At 36.5% G+C, this 19,758-nt stretch overlaps 1 protein-coding gene across 2 annotated transcripts; it reads left to right on the forward strand.

Annotated features, from left to right (window-relative positions):
• The first annotated feature begins 359 nt into the window (after positions 1-359).
• On the forward strand, positions 360-13,757 carry LOC108665635 (ras-related protein Rab-11A). 2 transcript variants are annotated; one of them, XR_001930455.2, is made up of 6 exons: positions 360-800; positions 7,492-7,613; positions 7,835-8,039; positions 8,386-8,529; positions 9,878-10,083; positions 12,273-12,336. XR_001930455.2 is itself a non-coding variant. In XM_018152411.2 (5 exons), exons 1-5 carry the CDS (start codon positions 761-763, stop codon positions 12,413-12,415), a joined length of 654 nt encoding a protein of 217 aa, XP_018007900.1. In that variant the 5' UTR covers positions 368-760; the 3' UTR covers positions 12,416-13,757. The 2 variants fall into 2 exon arrangements, 1 of the variants encoding a protein (XP_018007900.1); XM_018152411.2 differs by lacking the exon at positions 9,878-10,083 and having other exon boundaries at positions 368-800; positions 12,273-13,757.
• The last annotated feature ends 6,001 nt before the right edge of the window (positions 13,758-19,758 follow it).

The following is a 19,758-nucleotide window of genomic DNA, read 5'->3' on the forward strand; positions in this document are numbered from 1 at the left end:
CTTTTGTCGCGGTTTTAAAGTTTAGAATTCGTAAGCCAAAAGATTATACATATGTTGTCAATCCCAGAACGTTTAAATTTCGGGTTTTAGATAAATGGTTCATAAATGTTACGTTAAAAATTAATTACAATATCCAGTATAAGCTTATCTCTTATTGGAAAGCAATTCTGCAAATAATGTATCGGTACATACTTGTAAAGCATCGGGCAGTTCTCATTTCAAATATTACTTGCAATACTAATATACCGTATTAAAAAATGTGTTCAATTTAGTTTGTACATTATATTAAATTTAGAATAAAATTTATAGCTATGATGGAATTATCTCGTCGTTTACATATGAATTCGGATGAGGTCACATACTCACATTAATTCAACCATCATTCATAAATTTCAATATTTCTTTAACTCTATACTTTATAATATTCACGAATATGTAACTGTCACTGATAAAAAAACGACCGTTCTGATGAAGTTGGGTTAAAGTTATAAAAAAAGAGGATTCGGAATGTACATCAGCTGATCTGACTCATCACCTCTATTGCGCTATCGGTTACGCACACAAAGAGGAGGGGTGTATCGCCATTTTGGTGTCATGTGTGCAGCGGGTGCTCTATTATCACTATTTACATCGTAATTAACAGATATTATTCATATTAATAGAGAATATATAATTTAATTTCTATAGATATCTTGAAAACCGTGATTGGCTAAACGTCGCTCGACCAATATTCAGGAGTTGTGCGTGAGGAATTTCTACCATGGGCAACAGAGACGACGAATACGATTATCTTTTTAAAGGTAGGATGTGATAGTGATAGTTGTCCTTTTAAATCATATTAGTCAGAAAAAAATTGATGCCTGTTGTTAAATAGGTTTTTCTATTTTTTGGAATAAAAATTACTGGAAATCTAGTACTCATTCCTCATGGTTTTGATCGACGGTCCAAGTCTGTCCAACCAGTACCCGACCCGAGAGACTGAATCATCTAGGTATATAATCAATGGTGTAACTTAGATAATTCACATGTCTAATCGTGCAGTAATATTTGGGAATACCTAGGATGATAATTGATGTTTAAATTCACAGCAAGAAAACAGCACTAACTTAGTTACTGTGTTTTAATAAAAATTATCTAAAAAAAAGGCTACTGGCTAGGAAAATGGTGCAGAGGGTGGATGCACTATGCAGCGTTGCCAATATATGGGTTTTTAAGCCCTAAGCGTTGCCGGGTAATTTTAAGGTGCGTCGCCGGGTAATTCTTAATGAAAAGCCATTTATGCTGAGTAATGAAAAACTATTTACAAGCCACGAACTTATTTACAAGGTTGCATGCACGTGTTACCCCAAATAACTAATTTTACCCTAAAAACAGTCTGATTGTACAGCAAGTGTCAACTGAACATGTGATAGGGCTAATGCAGTCTGACCACTCTAATGTGACCGCAACTACGTGATCGTAAACTTGATGTTTACATTTTTTTGGTGGGAACTCATCGCAACTGATTTCCGGACAAGCTTCACTGCATACTGATCAATCCAACATACCGGAAACCTTACTTTTTTTAAATAGTTGGCGAAGACTGACAAATATATTAAATGGAAGAATTTCAATCTAAATGTGTCGGCAAGATCTTCTGAAGGCATAAATTTTGCTACTGAAGCGTTGCCAAAGATCTTGCAATATTCATCCACTCTCTGCACAGCACAGTGGCCACTATGGCCCGCTAGGTACTCAGTCAGTGACTCAGTCACTGAGTCAGTCAGTCAGTGCTGACAGTGTGTGTCCCTCAGGCCTCAGAGGCCCAGGTAAACACACCAATTCTGACACCTTAAGGACATAGCAAGAAATGAATGGCTATAAAAAGATCACCGTACGTGCAACTCGAGTTCTGATTGGTTTGCATCACTTTCAAAACACCACACTACGCACTAGCAATGAAGAAAAGTCACAAACTGTTGCCATATTTATTTAAAAGCCTTTAGAATTCAAATCTACCAAATTGCTGAATTCTGACGCTGTGTGTGACTAAATTTGGCATATTGTGAGACTAAATCCAACAACGCTTCAAAACCGTAATTTGTAATTCTGACGCCGGGCGCCCTGTGTTGGAATTCCGACACGCTGTGTGTGAGCTGTATCGGAATACGACACGGCTCAGAACGAGCTGTGTGTGTATAATTCCGAGCTGTATCAGAATTAGTTTTTAGGTGTCTAAAACCGTCTCTTAACTTAATCATCTATTAATTTATTTACCACTTGAAATCAGCAAATACAAATATACTTGAAGGATTCCTAATATTTTCAGACTTATTTAAAAGTCTCAAACCATAATATTCTTTCTACACAAACAGTTTATCACTATTTGGTAGAGCAAGGTCAACTATCAACTTTGACACATTTTTTGATGTTCTCACTGGGTGACGTGGACTTTTGCTCTAAGGATCTTAATATTTTCCCGCCAGACCTAGTGTTTTGCAGAAATCTGGTGCACAATAGTATGATGTCACTATTTAAACCATCTATGCATGCGTGGAACTAAGACAAAGCGTAGTATAAAGGAAAAAGTTGAGAAGTATCAGAATTACCCACGATGTCGGAATATGGTGCGTTTACCCGAGTTTGGTGAATGCATTGCCAATTTTTGCATTTGTATAACAAAACTGTTGCCAGCAGGGCTGGAAAAGTCCTTTTTTTCTGCAATATTGCGGCTCTAATATCATATAATTTCAGTAGGTATGAAATGTCATGGCTTGAATGTCATACATTTTTGTTTGACTAAAAAATCATGGTATGCACTTTGCAAACATGTCATTTTATAAAATTTTCAACTTCTGTCATCCGCATTGCTTTATCATTCCCACTAAAATATCATGCAAAACATAATCATTGTAATGTAAACAAGTCAACCTAAACGTTTTGTTGAAGATTGCGCAGAGTTGCGGTCATGTCAGAGTAGTCAGACTGCATTAACACATGTTCAGCTTACAGTAAACACAAATGTTATTGTTGACATTTGACTATTTTAGGGTAAAACTGGAGATTTGGGGCAACATGTGCATGGACTTTGTAAATAAATTTGTGCCTCATAAATGGCTTTTCATGGCCAAGATATGGAATTCATGGCTCAAAAAATTTAATCATGGCTCAAAAAATTTAATCATGGCTTAAAAAAATGGAATCATGGCTGGCGAATTCATAAAACCATGGCTCAAAAAATACAGTCGTGGCTTGCCAAGTAGATGTATTCCATGCCTGTTTGCTGGCAGTCCTCAAGATGCCAGGGTGCAGAGGGTGCAAGCAGCATTGCCAATATATGGGTTTTTAAGTCAAAAGCTTTGCCAACCATTTTCAAAATCATCGCCAGGTAATTTTTAATGAAAATCCATTTAAACTGGGTAATGAAAAGCCATTTACAAGCCACAAACTTATTTACAAGGTCACATGCACCTATTACCCCCAAATAACTAATTTTACCCCAAAAACAGTATGATTGTACAGCAACACTGAAGTTTTTCTTCACTTAAGTGTCATCTGAACATGTGATGATGCAGGACATTAGAGCCCTGAAGCAAACCCTTTGTTTGAAGAAATTGCAAATATCACAAATGCGCCATTTCATGAAATTATTAACTTCTGTAATCTGCAGTACTTAGTATAAAGTACAGGGTTGGTGATTTTTTCATTATTTTTTTATTTATTATATTTTTTTATTTTTTCAGCCTTTTTGTCTTATTGATAGGTTATTTTTTGTATTGCAATTGGCCTACTAACAATAACAGTATATGGAAGGCTAAAAAGGGCAGTTATTGCCTTCAAGAATAGCCAAGGGGGTGTTTACTAACAATTATTAATGTCTATTCATTAGCTTTGTAAAGTTTAGCAAGGTAATGAGCTAAATATTGATCATTTAACTGACTTCAATATACAACAACACTTCAGGAATGCAGATCTTCTAAACATTGAAGAGTCACATAACGGATAGGTAGCTGATACCCTCTAGGCTACACTCTAAACACACAGACAAGTAGTGACTGAGTGATTGACTGCACTGTTCTCATTTTATTCAGACCAATACTAAACATTAACTGAACAACAACCAAACAAACCTCAAATGACTTGAAATAAGACTTATGTTATGAGAAAAGCTAACACTTAGAAATAAACATGTACACAATTCAAACATTTTATTTCCATTCACTGCATTTAATTATTTTATATATACCTTTATAATTTTAATTGTTTTGTTTCTAGTTATAAGTTTACATATTTAAAGATTGAAATTAAATATTTTAACACGTTGACTACGTTTTGGTACATATGCGTACCACGAAATGTATTTCTCCAGGACTTAGTGGTACATAATTCAGGTTGCCTAAAATCGGCCAAATCTGAGAACAAAAAAGGCCGATAATTCAATGTATACTAGTTTATTTGTAGGTTCCGCTATAAAAATTCCATTTATTTTCTTTTTGCAGTATTTAAAATTTAATTACGAAGTAACCCTATCATAAATTTTAGCCTGCCAATGCAATTGAGAAAAACTGAATCCGGAATTTGTATGGAATAATGATCGGCTGGCAACCCTGCTTAAAAGAAATACAAAAAATGAAATAGTAGTACAAGATGAAGCAAGCGTAGTCAACGTGTTAATTAAAATACATATTAGAGTGGAAAATCTTTCTAAATGCCTCAAAGGTCAAACAATCTCAACCAACCCTTCTTATACAAACCAGCTAACACATGGAAATTGTATAATGTGATTAATATATAACAAATAGTCAAATAGTTGTTAAAAGACTACTTATAGCCTTATAAGAATCAGCTAAGCTGTTAGCTATGTACAATGTATTGCCAGACTAGATGCCTCTGTACCAAAAACATACAATTCATTGTAACATAATACACACCAAGACTAAAGGCTACAGGTTTATATCCCAATTTGTCATAGTACATTTATACTGAACCATGAATAACAATACCTTAAAATAAATTGAAAACTGCCACTCAATATATTTAAATATAAAAAAAATTTTAAAATTGAAAAACAAACTCATGATTTTTTATAAAAAATTGAGTGACTTAATCACATGATTTAATCAGTTTGATTTAATCATTGCCAACCCTGGCAGGAGACCAGAAATTTGGTCATTTAATTTTTATAATTTTTATAAATGGATTTGAGTTCACAATTGTGTGTCTAAAAACTGCATTTATTAGTAAAAAATCTATGTTAACGTCAGGTAAAATAATCATGGCGTGTGAAAGGGAAGGCACCTAAAAAATACACAACGGAATTTAAGGCAGATATCATTTGCAGCCAAGGTTGTACCGTGACACATAAACCCAAGGCAATTAGGGTAAACATTTGTAATTCCTACTTTAATCAGGCAACATTAGTAAGTGCTACTTATTGGTCCACTGGAACACTTGTGCAAAGAACTAGTTCCATTTTCCATATTAAATAAATGAATTGCATCTATGATACATATACTTCTTACAACATTATATTTAAAAAAATATATATTACTTTTACATCATTCAAATGAATGAAAATGTTGATATGAAGTGTATCGTAAAATGGGGTAACTTAGACCACTTTTCGTTTTTCTAACAAAAACCCCCACAACTCAAAAACTATTTGACATAGAAAAATTTTGTCAATGGGCATTAAAGGCCTAATACTGAGGCTACATAACACAATAAAAAGATTTAAAAAGTTTGCATATCTAATAGGTTAAAAAATTAAAAATGTGACCCACAAAAAAAAGCTATTATTTAAAGCCTGTCAGGTTTTGATGGACTCCAGGTTTTGATGCATTGTAGTAGAACTCTTCTAGTTACATATGCAAATGACAAATTTTAGGAAAGTGTCATAGTTTGCAAATGGGGGGCACTGCCCCCAAATGGGGTAACTTAGACCACCTAATGTCAGCCCTGACGGGGTCACATAGACCGGCTTGAAAGTTAATATAAAATTACCATATATAACATATTTTATGTTTGACAGCCTATTTATGTTTTTTCTTTGTTTCAGACTCTACAGAGTCTTATATATGGTAATTTTAACTTAATTTCCAAGCCAATCAATATTACCCATCAGGGCTGCCAAGAAAAGTGGTCTAAGTTACCCCGCCGGTCTAAGTTACCCCATTTTACGGTACTCTGTATGCTTCAAACATTTTAAAATTGAGTTTTATTTCAAGTGTCCCAGATTACCCTATTCCCAAGGGTAATACAGGACAGTTTTATTGTTTTTATTTTGTGTCTGGTGCCTTACAAATAGCATATGGAATTTTTTTGGAGATGCCTTACGATAGTCCTTGCAAAGACCTCTAAAATGAGCCTAAACTTGTTTATTAAATGTTTCATGGCAAGAAGTTATTAACAAAAAGTGCTAAAAACTGTCCCTTGTTACCCCATTTGAAGGTATTTTGGTAATTCATCCATGTTGTTCAGAAAAAATTGATATGATGCATCCCGCTTTCTACTCATATGTAATCAATTTGTAGCATTTATTGTCCAAAATGTTCTAATTACCATACAGTACTACATATATGTCACTACAAACAAACGGTTTGGAAATCAATAACTGGACAATATATATGGTAGCTAGCTCTGTACCGTCAACTGGGGATGACTTCGGCCCCGTTTTTGATTTTGTTTTGCAAACTAAAGCGGGGTCATGAACGATGGCCAAAGTCACTTGGCGTTTATGACCTCGTTTACGACCCTGGCGTTTATGACCTCGTTTACGACCCTGGCGTTTATGACCCCGGCGTTTACAACCCCATTTTGTTTGCAAAACAAAATAAAAAAACGTGGCCGAAGTCACCCCAACCGCCGAAGTCACCCCAGTTGACAGTAACCAAAAAACTTTACTGGGCCAATTGCTAACTCCCTGGAAACAATGCAGTTTTTCACAAGGAAAACAATGCATTTTCAAGATCTGAAATAAATTATATATTCAGCTGTCTGGATCTACCTACACAATTTGAAACTAGCAAAGCAGACTGTATATACCCAGTACCATCTCACCTATACATCCTATAGGTTTGTGACCTATAAGTCACAAACCTTGTTTTTCTGAAAAGTCTTGGAGGTTAAGTTCTTACAACAATATGTTCTCAATTATATATACTTGCAAGATTTCAGTAATAAAAGTTTTCTAATCCAGTTTTCTTTGGAAATTGCTCATTTTTACTGTAATTATTTTGCTCAACTGACCCATTTGACTGTTTGATTTCATTATCTTCATACTGTAAATTATGAGCTTGATCCATCCATGACTTTAGTATCCTTTACATTCATTATTGTCAATTTTGAAATGTGCTTTTAGAATATTGTGTATTTGCAAAGCTCAATTGTTTTTCAAAATATGTGAATATTTATTTGATAACTCTTCTTTTATATACGTACCTACTCATGTTGAGGATAAATTTTGAAATGCCTTTGTATAATCTTGTTTGCTAACCTTGTTTCATTTTTCAGTTGTTCTCATTGGGGATTCTGGTGTTGGCAAGAGTAACCTGCTGTCAAGATTCACTCGCAATGAATTCAACTTGGAATCAAAGTCTACCATTGGTGTTGAATTTGCCACACGTAGCATAGAGGTGAGTGATTAAAACTCTTGAAAATTATTATGAAATTTCTATTTGTTCAGACTTTATTATGTTATGTTATTGCTAAGAAATGTTATTTGACTACTACCGTAGTCTAATTTTTTTATGAGTTGCATATCTGTTTTTTTCAAGTTGATTTTCTCGGCTATTATTTTGTATTCATTTGAGGAGGACGGGAAGATTCAATTGTGTAATATTAACTTCTCTTGCAGGTGGATGGCAAGACAATTAAAGCACAGATCTGGGACACGGCAGGCCAGGAAAGGTATCGTGCCATCACTTCTGCGTACTACAGGGGTGCCGTTGGAGCTCTGCTTGTCTATGATATTGCAAAGCAGCTCACCTACAGCAATGTTGAACGCTGGCTCAAAGAACTTAGAGATCATGCTGATCAGAATATTGTCATCATGCTAGTAGGTCAGTGTCCAAAGTGTTCATGCTGATCAGAATATTGTCATCATGCTAGTAGGTCAGTGTCCAAAGTGTTCATGCTGATCAGAATATTCAATATTGTCATGATGTCATTCACTCATTGTCATATTGAGATAGTAATGATACAAATTCAGCAACTATCTGATTAAAGAGGAGCAAGATTTTATAATGTAGCTGGCAAAACACTAAATATTGCCTAATTAATTTTTTATGCTCATTAATGTATGCATGCCTTTTGGCTGATTCTGCTTTACATTGGTCTAAACAAATTTTTGCCACGATCCTTTTTTCTGAGTTTTTTTATGTTTACTAATAAATTTAACATTCGCAGGCAACAAATCTGACCTGCGTCACCTGCGATCCGTACCGACGGAAGAAGCCAAGGGCTTTGCTGAGAAGGAAGGCCTCTCATTTATAGAAACTTCTGCCTTAGACTCAACTAATGTTGAGACTGCCTTCCATAATATTCTTGAAGGTGAGATTTACCACTTGTCGGACCGCATTCGTACAATTATACCTAAATACGGTACGGTTATAACGTTGTAAGATTATGCAATCTGACATTGGTTAGAATGACGTGTGTACATGCTTATTAAGTCCCATGAATATGATTTATTTTGTGTGCAAGGTATACTTCAAGTCGGTTTCTGGAGGAGCTTTGGTAAGGTAGACTCCTTGCGAACGAACGCATACTTTTGTGGTTATTCAACATCTGGAACCATGGATGGAAAATTAAGCTTCTGAGGTGTCATCAGCCAAAACCTATGACCAATCGTATATTCAACCTAGGCTAGAAAATTAGCTAGCGATAATATACTTTGGGATTTATTGTCTTCTACTACTTCTAGTCATTTCATGAGTTTTCAATGATTTACCGTATTCATTTATTTTAGAGTTGAAAATTACAACATTTCTTGTCATGGCAGATTGTATTTCATATACTATATGTACTGATTTCAGTGGAAGAACAATTGTTACAATGTTGGCTTAGCTGTGGTGAAATGAAATAGAGTGAAGCTAACTATTACTGGAAATTGCATTGCAAAGTCAGTGACGTATGAATGAAATAAAGTGTAGGTCACATTAATAGACTAATGCTCACGAGGTGACCGCCAAGTGCTTATTGGAAAGTCGTACCGTCTACTTATGAATTGGGATTAATAAATTAAATTCATGCCCATTGTTGTTCATCACACAAAATCATCTTCAATATTTAAGCTCGATATCTCTATGCTGCTGACTTGAAATGAGTTAATTTTTCTAGGTTTCATAAATTATTAATGTAGCCCATTGGAGCAATTTCTTATTTGAAACAATGCATTAGATCGTTTGATCCTGCATTTGCATGCTTGCCTTACGCTCTGTATGCTTCCTGAATTAGTTGTTTACTAAGATATGTACATTTGCATTTGTATTATACTATTGACTGCCGAATAGTCTTGCTAAGATAACTATAAACCGGGAATCTGAGGTCTGGTTATAGCAGCTTTGTTCAGCATGAACTAACTCTACTAATCCTCTTTCCATTTGATGACCCAAGCTTCCTCTATTCCATGTACGAGCCTGCATACTACAGGCTCTACTGTAGTACCTCTACTTTCTGCTTACGTCCATGTCATGAACAACACTATCTGTTTGGGTACTTACAACATTGAATCTAAATTGCTACACTCATCCTCCAAACAAGTCCGTCAACGAAATGCTGTCGGCTATTTCAAATATAACAATTCGATGCAGTCATAAATTGGACCCGCAATGCTGTTACTCTTGACATCACTTCAAAAACAAGGCTGGAAGGTTTAACATGCACATGCTTTGCTCAGAGATCTACAAGATTGTGTCCCAGAAGCAGCTGCGCGACCACCCTGATCTAGACGACAGTCCTACTGCCGATGTTAGGGCTATTCACGTTGAGCCAACCGTCAGTGCTGAGTCGGTGCGCAAGCAGTGCTGCCAGCAATAATGCTGCAGTTTTGTTGCTGCTGCACAATTGGCAACAATAATGCTGCTACTCACCCTACATTTTCTGGTGTGTTAACCAAAGCTCCACGTTTTTTGCTTCTTCGCCTGCTTTAAGTTTTTTGGCACAAGTTTATGCATTTTTATTCCATCCAGCTACTCCTGAGGTACACGCTTTGGATTTTGTTTTAAAATCACGTTTTGTGACATTGTAGTCATGGGCACTTCGTTTCCAGTATACTCCACTTTCCAATTAGCTTGCGGGCCTGAGAGTTTGGGGAATTCTTAACGTTCATGCACTCGCTCTGTAAACTACAGCCACATGCGCCCACTTCTTCACTTGGTATTTGTGTTATATTTTGCACTTGTTGGGTGTGTTTTGCACAAACAAACCAACCTGATAGAACTTATTTATTAAAAATTGTAGATTATATGCTAAACAGGCAACAGTAGGTAGTAGACGGTGAAAAGCAATGATGCACCGCTACAAAACGCGGACTTATCGCATTGCAAAATTTGTTAGTTGCTTTTGGGATTTGAAAAACAGTTGGCGCTCAAGGTCCAGGCTTGTATGACTATCTGTTTTGTATTGATTGCTGCGCTCCATCGTAACGGTTTCTCATTTTCACATCCGCACTGCGTATGTTGTTGCCACATTTGTGAAAATTTTCTTGTGCAGCTTGAATTCACACTAGTAACTGCGTGCCTCATCTGTAATTTATCTAAGAGTTCATTTGTGCGGGGTTAGCGGTAATGTGATTTGTACATATGTTTTTAGTAAAATGCTATGTGTGGAAGCAGTTTGAATTTGATGGTTGTGTGTTTTTCATTTATTTAAATTTCCGTCACATGGCAAATAATAAGAGACGTCTGCTTCTGCTAGGAAGTTATTTTGAACGAAAATCTTGTTCATCCTTTAGAATAACGCCTGGTCACGTCAACTTGACCCAATCATTGTTGTTCACGACTGCCCACAAAAGACCAAGTGCATGTATTCCATTCTAGGAAATTATGATTATTTTCACGACTTCAATTTACTCTCTGTACACAGAACAGAACCTATGGTTTTTCATCAAGTTTCATTTCCCATTCTATTCCTACTGCACCAAGTGGAGTTACGTAGTCTTCTTACAGCGTTTAATTATTGTGATTGTAATTACCCTTCTGCTAAGTTTTTAATTTTTTGATGCAGTATTATCCCCTAACCAGGTTTTTTGTTTAAGTGTAGACTGATTCCATGAACTCTCTAAGTGACGTGCCAAGAGACGGATTTCGATTTCTGTTTTTGTGCTGCTATGCCCCGGAAAGTTGCGAGCTAAAATTCTTGACATCTATGATATTACTGAAGTTCTGTCGATTCTCTGGTCTAAGCATTCATCTAATTTTTTTGGAATGCGCCTTAATATCATCGCCCTTTCAAATTATGTCATCACTCTTTCTGACACCTGCTTTACTCTCTAACTCACTTACACTTACTAACTCAAAAAAGTTTTATTCACCACAGTTTTGAAGTTAAATGGCCCCGCCTGATGATATGGCTGCAATTCTTGTCACGGCATGAAATTTTCAGCAATGGTATTGTTTAGAATTCAATAATGGTGGTCACCTTTGCCTGACTGTTGTGTTATAATGAATTTCCCGTCGTGTCACTAGTTTCCGTGACAGTGTGAATGTTTTCTTGACTTCAGGTTGAAACACCAGCACATGGAGTTTCAGGATGCTTACGTATTTGTGGATGCAAAATATATTTGGTTTTCTCCCTTTTTCCTGTTTTTCTTATCTCTTTTATGGGAAATTATTTATTCCAAATGCTTTTATATAACTCCCCAAAGATCGTATTTACTAGTCACTTTGTGAGGAAACGTCTGAATTATGGTGACTCGACAAAATTTAGGTATTTATTTTCTGCGAGCATTGCGATTTCAACCTTTTCCATTACAAGATATTATATCATTGTTAATTTGTTGAAACAAATTTATATCAATTTGATTATTGCAATTTAATTTTACGTGTTTGGCGTGGTTGTATTTTTTATCTATTTATTTATTTTTTTGTTCTGCCATTGAGTGACCCGACATGCAAGGGCTCTATCAATTTTTTATCCCATTTTGTCCTTCCCAAGGATTTAGCACCATGAGCTTCATCGTTATTTCCGATTTCACGTTTTGCATTAATTCGTTTTGTATAGAACCATTAAAGAGTAATTTGTTGCGCCTCCATGCTTCCTATGTATGGAATAAATGTGCTTGTCAACTGCAGAGATCTACCGCATTGTGTCGCGCCAGCAACTCCCCGACAACTCCGTGCCTGAGATGCCCGGCGGTCCATCGTTCAGCGTGAAGCCCACCGAGCCCACCCCTGGCAGCGCATCATCTGCCCTCAACAACTGCTGCTCTCGCTAGCCTGCCGTCCCTCTCACCTCTCTGCTGCACGAGGCTGCAGCGTCTCCAAACTTTGCCCAAGTGCTTCAATTGGTTTCTGGCTCGTTAGTTTTCACGAGTCATCATGTCCTGAGGGGTTCCAAATTATAGCGATAAAACACCAATGTACTCGAGTGAGAACAATACCCAGTTTAGGTAGGTCATGTTCCATGCATCTGTTTTTGATCTGCGGAAACTAGTTTGCAACTGGTTTCGAATCTTGAGACTTGAAAGCAGACTTGCCATCAAATGTAACTAAGTCCAAAAGTACACGTTCATAACCCTATTCGTAGTTCACTGCAGATTCTCTAGAGGCCTCCCATGAGATTTAATGCCTTGTTGATTGTTCTGGATGGTGTCATTTTCAATGCGTTCTATTATGAAAATCAATAAATTTTTGGCCTCGTTCTAATTTGGTGCTAATTTATTTTGAATCGGATTGATAACTTTTGATGGTGGAACATTAACAGATGTCTTCGCAACCAAAGACCCCCCCACCCCGCAATCAGCTGTTTGTCAATTTTGTGCATCATGTTGGTTTCAACGCCCAGGAATTATAGTGAGATTTGACCTATGAATAAATTTTCATTGTGTTGTGACTAGCTCAAGACAATGTCAAACCCTCTCCTGTAATTAATAAAGTTCCTCATCATTGCTATACAATAAATGGACGAGCTCGAAAGTATGGTTAAATAGAGGAATCCAAAATATTTTTTCGCTTTGTCGTTCATCTATTCTCCAAATAGGTTTCTGGAATCATAGTTTAATGATGTATCCACGATAATGCAAATTGTTCTCGGCGCGTGCTTAATTTTCATAACTTTGTTTTTGCAAGGGGCTTGATTTGTTCTAAAAAACAACCTAGTTGTTTTCGATCTTTTGCTGAATGCTTTTCTTCCAAAAATACCGCTACTTTCTGTATTTTTCTATCAATGAGTGACCCGTGTTATAGGCTGTCGTTATTTCCAAGCTTCGTCACAACGCCTCGTGACCGCCCTGTACCCTCTTTTTTATTAATTATCGATCCCTTTATGTATGCTCCCGATATTTTTACTCTATTTTAGTATCATTCTAAGCCATTGTTTTGAGAATCCCATTTTGGGCCTTCGTTATAGGTTATTGTTTGTGTTGACTTCTAAGAGTTTTGTGTGATTCTACTGAGGAGGAATTTCGCTGTACTTTGTTTCTTTGAAGCTGTAGATTCTTGCTCTTTCAGGAACCAGGACCAGCAGGCTAGTTTGTTGTGTAATCTAAATTATCTTAAGATCAGCAGCTGTTTTTTTTGTGTTAAACTCGTTCTTGTTTCTAAATTTTAGGTATCAATGCATTTCAAATGTATTTCATCTAATGCCTTATTTTATTTGCATTTGGAACCAACTTTCGCATTGTTGGGATTTGTTTGTTTGTGAATTTATTGAGCAAAAAGTTAAGCGTCATGAAAATGTTGTCTTATTTTTTGCACACGTTCATGTGTTTCTCTTTTCTGTTGGGATAGCGTGCGTGTAAGTCCATGGCCATATCGAAAATTAGACTGGGGGCTGAAAAAGCTTTAGGCGGTTCTGCCGTTCCAAGCAGTGATGTGTTGTCGTCCGCTTCTTTGAGGCCACTTGGTTCGCCCTTGAATCTAGAATATAATTTTGAAATTGTTAAAAATTTTATTCAAGAATCGCAAATAATTTTGCATATCTCCTGCAATCGCCAGAGCATTTGCCATCATGTCTCTCAAAACCCTTTCGCCCAAATTTTCTGAAATTCGCTTGTACTGAAATTATGCCTGGATCTAACTTGGCTGTGTTTAACTCGACGATATACTTCATTGTATTGTGATTAAATTCGATGATTATTAGATTAAAAGCTTCAAATTAGTCCACTAGATTATAATTTATCCACGTTTTTCCTCCTTCCGACCATTCGCTTTATCACGACTGTGCCAGGTTCATCCTCAACCTATACCTCATTCGACGCTTTACTTCAAGTTTTGTTTAGGCGACCTTAATCCTCGATTAAATTGGTAGCGGGTCCCTGAGGAAATATTTTTGGGATTGCTACCTAATAGACTTCTCTCGAAATCATCGATTTTCATGTTGTATTATTTAAAAAAATACCTCTTTTGTTAAACACAAAATGAATGTAAAGGAAAGGTGTGGGTCATTTCTTGTCTAAATCAGTTGCGAAATTCATTTTTTATGCATATTACACCATCAAATTTGTTCACATAATGCACCACTGAGATGATTTTGTATTGAGCTTGCACCAGGGGGATGAAAAGTAGCAGGATATTTTACGTTCAATTTGCGAGCGTTTTTCTTGAGTTGATCCCAACTACTTGGTTTGTCGCATTAATTCGTAATTTGAAGGTCTTGGTAAAAAGAATTGCTTCGTCAGGTCTGATGCGCATCCTCTTGTTACATTCTTAGTTGTGCCGCTGTTGACTTAACAATTAATTAACGAGAGCGAAAAGCATAAGGTCGCTTTCTTTTCTGTGATGTAAAAATTGTAATATAGTCCATAAATTCTTATAGCTTGGCCGGTCAAAGAAATCCGAAAGTCGCCATTTTTGCTCATGCCATATAGCCATCGCTGCAGCCTTCACTACGATGTGTAGTGTCTGCTACGCGATCGAAGTTCCCTCATTCCAAAGTTCTGAAATTCATCATACTGTCTTGTGTCCGACTTGTAGAGATGCATTCCAAATCCGTATCTGTGCTTTGGTTTCTCGTCTTACTCTCTGAAAGATCGTTTGATCGATGTGGGTCTCGCCGAGTTCATGGTTGCTGAATAGTCTGTGCATTATAACATTCAGTAAATATTTATTCTTACCACAAATTCTTTTTATTTTTCATCGTTTCGGTCACGCACCTATGTATATTGTGCCCGTCAACCGAATTTTTCCACTTGCGTGTTATCTCTCACTAACCTTCGTGTTAAGTTCACCATTTGAATGAGCAGTGATTCTTGACTTTCTGGTGCGTGAAAAATGAACTGTTGGTCATCTTTGGACGATGTTCCTCAGTTGCGACTAAACTTCACAGAATCTCTGGCTCACGTAACGTCTATTCAAATAACCATGCGAAGAATTTGTTGCTTATTCTATTCTGATGTCTTAGTTTCACGGTGTCTTGGTTCACTGAGTAGGAAAATATCGCTTGTATCCATGCATTCATGACGTTGCTATCAAGTTGATAGGATCAAATCGTCTGGACAGTTTGCTCAGGGCTGGAAGAAGATTAGGTCGTGCAGAGTGAATAGAAGAATATCATACGTCGCGTTCTGTGCTCAGAACTGATCAGTGCGATAGATATGTGCGTCACCATGCGCGTCTATTGTAAGATTTTATTTTCCTAGATTGGGCATTTGTATTGAGATGGAAATATTTTTTATCGTTGTCTGTATGGTGTGAGACTTCGCCACTTGGAAAATTGGACTGGAGGTGAAACCCATTTGCGTCAATAGACTATGAAACATGACTGTCAAAACAAAGGGCTAAATGATCTGGTTGCATATTTCCCTCGTTTACAGTCGCGATTGCAGTACGTGTGCCATTTTTTCATCTTGTTTGGTGCTCATCTATATTGTTATACGAGATACCTGAATTAATTATCTGCTTCAATAGAAAGGCCGTGCATTCAAATGCCTCCGAAATTTGTGATGGATTTGATAATCCCGTCAATATCTAACTGTAAAACAAAATCGAAGAAGCAATGATACAGTTTACTGTTATAGATTAAGTAAAGAAGTCTTATCCTTGGAGGTACTACCCGTTATTATGTTACTGCATTAATCTGCTGGGGTACAAAAGTCTTCATTTCGAGGTAAACTGAACTCAGTACCGTAGCAGCTTTTTTCTAATTACGCAGTTCCTGTAAATTTTAGTCCTTGTGGGAATATTGGCGACATTTCTATTCAAACGCATGGCTTTTAACCCTGTATGGCACTGCCTTGCTTCGCGACGAAACGCATGACCCATGCGACAGGCATTACAAGTCACGATTAATGTGTGCCATGTAGGGTTGAAGTGGCTGTTTTGTTGTATGTCGACATCTTCAAATATTTCGGTGGTCGTTAGTAAAGTGATGTCTAAAATTCGAGTTTCACGTCTGTACTTGTCTGTNTATTGAAAGTTGAATCTTTTATAACAACGACACTCATGACCGTTGAAATCATTTGATGCCGTCTACGCTCGTTGCAAATTATTCTGGCATTGGCTGGTACTGAACGAGTATCGACATTCAGCGTCTCCATGCTTTTCTCCTTCTTTTTAGGTTTACCCGAAACTTGAATCTTGCTAGTTTCCGGAGATCGCAATCCTGGAGATCAAGATTCACGAAAATATTTTTGGCCATGGTAACTTTTGTCCCTCCCGCGCGATGCATTAAATTTGTTGTCGAGTGCAAGAATTTGGGTTCTTGGGTTGAGCGCCGACGATTGCGTGATAACATCTTGATTTTGAGGAACTTCCCCAAGCTCGGGCGTTCTCATTGAACGATGTTGAGATTCAAACTTTTCAAACTTATTACCATTATAGTTATGCTCTATTAGTTTCTAATAGTATTATATCTGCAAATATATTTATGCTGAAATTGCATGTGCTCACAAAATTATTTATGCAGTTCTTTTTGATTAGTTTTTGCTATGATTCGACACAGGCGTAGAGAATTTTGTAAGTTCTTGTGGAGAAGCACAGTGTTTGCAATAAAATCTAAATATGTAAAGATCTTTTGTTTTCTTTCACTCGTCTCTCCTAAGCACCCGAATGTCGACTTATTTCATAAATGAATGCTTTTACGCTTCTCGAACTCTTTGGAAAATGCGTACAGAGTCCATCCAGGAATACGACATTCACTCCGCTTTGGAATTGAATGGGGAAACCATTTTTCCGTCTTCCTGTTTTTATTAAGCTGCTTCGCTCCTCAGGATTTCTGTACCAATTCGGATTTGTGATAATACTTTGCCCAAACCACATGTGTTTGCTGTTTGGGCTTATTTAATGTATTCTTTCTGAGAATTCAGACATTTGAACTATTTAATTTGAAATTAAATATTCATGTTCAAATCGCCACTTAAAATGACTGAAAGATGAAGAATTTTAGCATAGAATAACCAAGCCTCATTTTACTTCGAAATTCTATGATCGACGCCGGTCCTGCAATTTGAATTGAAATACATGAAGCATTTTTTGTATTGCATGGAATTCGCGTACCTCTGTGTTCAATATTTAAGTCTTGGCCCTTGTGTTGCCGAGGTACAATGGTACTTGAACTCGGTACGATTAAAATTTTGTAAAATTATATAGTCTAACCAGAGTTAACGTCTAATTATATATTATATAATATTATCATTATCATTATTATATATTATATTAACTGGTTAGACTATATATAATTATATAGTCTAACCAGAGTTAACGTGATTGTCAATTTCTATTTCACGTAGTGATGAGGTCAAGCCGTGACTACCTTCTCGCTGAAAACGATCTTAAAGCCGAATTGCATATATACCGACATGAGAAACACATAGTCTCCCTGGTAACATCGTTGACGCTCCGAGTATGAACGCGTTCAAGAACAGACTAGACAAAGCTATGCGGGAACATATGTTCAGTCTTGATCTTTCTAGCACCTTACAAACCTATCTAGCTTGAACCAACGTCAGTTATGGAAAGATCTGCCACTAGTCAAGGGGCCTGTTTTTAGATCTGTGAATCAAGTCGCGAAAAGTACGGGAATCTGCGAGAAGGCATGGACCTATTTCTTCGTCGCCGACACTTATAGTCTATTCTATTTACTTTTTTTGTAATTTGTAAATGAGTTGTAATTTATAAATGAGGTTAGTAAGAAATTGATATTGCTCCTTTACCTGAAGCAGTAACTAAATTAGAATAATATGTATCTTAATTATTCTTCAGCAAAAAATTCGAGTTTCAAGTCAGGCTGTCACAGGTTATGATAAACTTCTCACAGCGGTTTATGATTTATATGAACATTGATTATGATACAAATGGTACCTCGTGTTTGCAAGGTAAGTATTTCATCTCAATCCAGTGAGATGCAAGGTCACCTCCATCCACCACTTAATCCTTGAGTTTTTTTTTTTTTTCATACGAATACCCTAACTCAGAATGATCCACACATTGCAGCTCATGGTTCTTATTTGCATTACAGACTGTGACTTGCGACATCGTGGAGCAAAATCAAGTAAAACTTGGATGGCTTGATTTGAATGGCCGTTGTTAGGCAGCGCTCAAAAAATTAAATAAACTTACTCGTTTAATTGAGAGAAAAATGCATTTCAATGTATTTTTGATTTGTATACTTAAACGCCCAAATCAAACGAGTCTGTAAATGGAACTTCTCATGATGACTAAAATGCTTTTTGTAAATATTCTACCAATTTCGAACAATTCGCTTAGGAAAATTTGTGAAGTTTAAGTCAATTCCAAACTTAACAAGCATAGAATAAGTTAATGGAAGTGAATAATACACTTCCATTAACATGAAATATAATCGTCGATCCAGAATTGCAATATTCTTGAATTATCTCTTTTATAAACAAATTCTGTCCCAGGCTTATTTGGCTGGCTCTGCCATTCATTTATCTACTGACGCTAACTCTCGTTTCCAGGCTTTTGGATACGAATAACATTGATGACTAATGTATAAGAAATCAGAGTTAATTGGTTTTGTTTTATATTAGTTTCACAGAATTAGGCACTTATGTCCAATAATTTTAGCAACTCGAGTCATGTGACGCGCTCAGTTTGATCGGTATTTTTATCGCAGTTTATCAACAATATGGTCTCTGTTGATGATAGTTGAGCAAACTGTTTTGTTCTGCGTGAGATGGTGACACATTTTGTTGTTGAGAGCAGAGCGTCTTGTCGATAAAGTTTGATCGTCAGCCACATTCGCTTGAAAATATGTATTTCCAAATGATCACCTTAACTTTCTAAAGCTCAACGTTATCGTTTGTATTATTACATATTTTATCCCGAATTCAAATCTTATTTGTTCAGGACACGCGTGTTTTCATCCATGCTTTATATCGCTTTCAATATGTGTTGTGTGTTATCTACCAGTGGTGCGACTGATCACCGTAATATTCCTGATACGACTGATATCGTTTGTGGCTATTGAAGCGTTCCCATGATAACGTCATGGTGAACATATAAAACTATAATGGCTTCGTCTGTACGCACAGTGCGACGCATGTATTTTCCTCCGATTCCTCATGCAATTGCCAAAGTTTTAAGATACATGTATTTTTTGGTGATTATTATTGTGTTAATTTCAATGATGTAACTTTTGCCTTATATGTATGTCAATTGT

Source organism: Hyalella azteca, unplaced genomic scaffold (assembly GCF_000764305.2).
Source record: "Hyalella azteca isolate HAZT.00-mixed unplaced genomic scaffold, Hazt_2.0.2 contig4404, whole genome shotgun sequence".
Classification (NCBI taxonomy): domain Eukaryota; kingdom Metazoa; phylum Arthropoda; class Malacostraca; order Amphipoda; family Hyalellidae; genus Hyalella; species Hyalella azteca.

Coding starts and splice junctions, on each gene's coding strand:
- LOC108665635 (XM_018152411.2), top strand. CDS start 761: ATGGGCAACAGAGACGACGAATACGATTATCTTTTTAAAG. Junction 801..7,491: donor ATACGATTATCTTTTTAAAG/GTAGGATGTGAT, acceptor TTCATTTTTCAG/TTGTTCTCATTGGGGATTCT. Junction 8,040..8,385: donor TATTGTCATCATGCTAGTAG/GTCAGTGTCCAA, acceptor TAACATTCGCAG/GCAACAAATCTGACCTGCGT.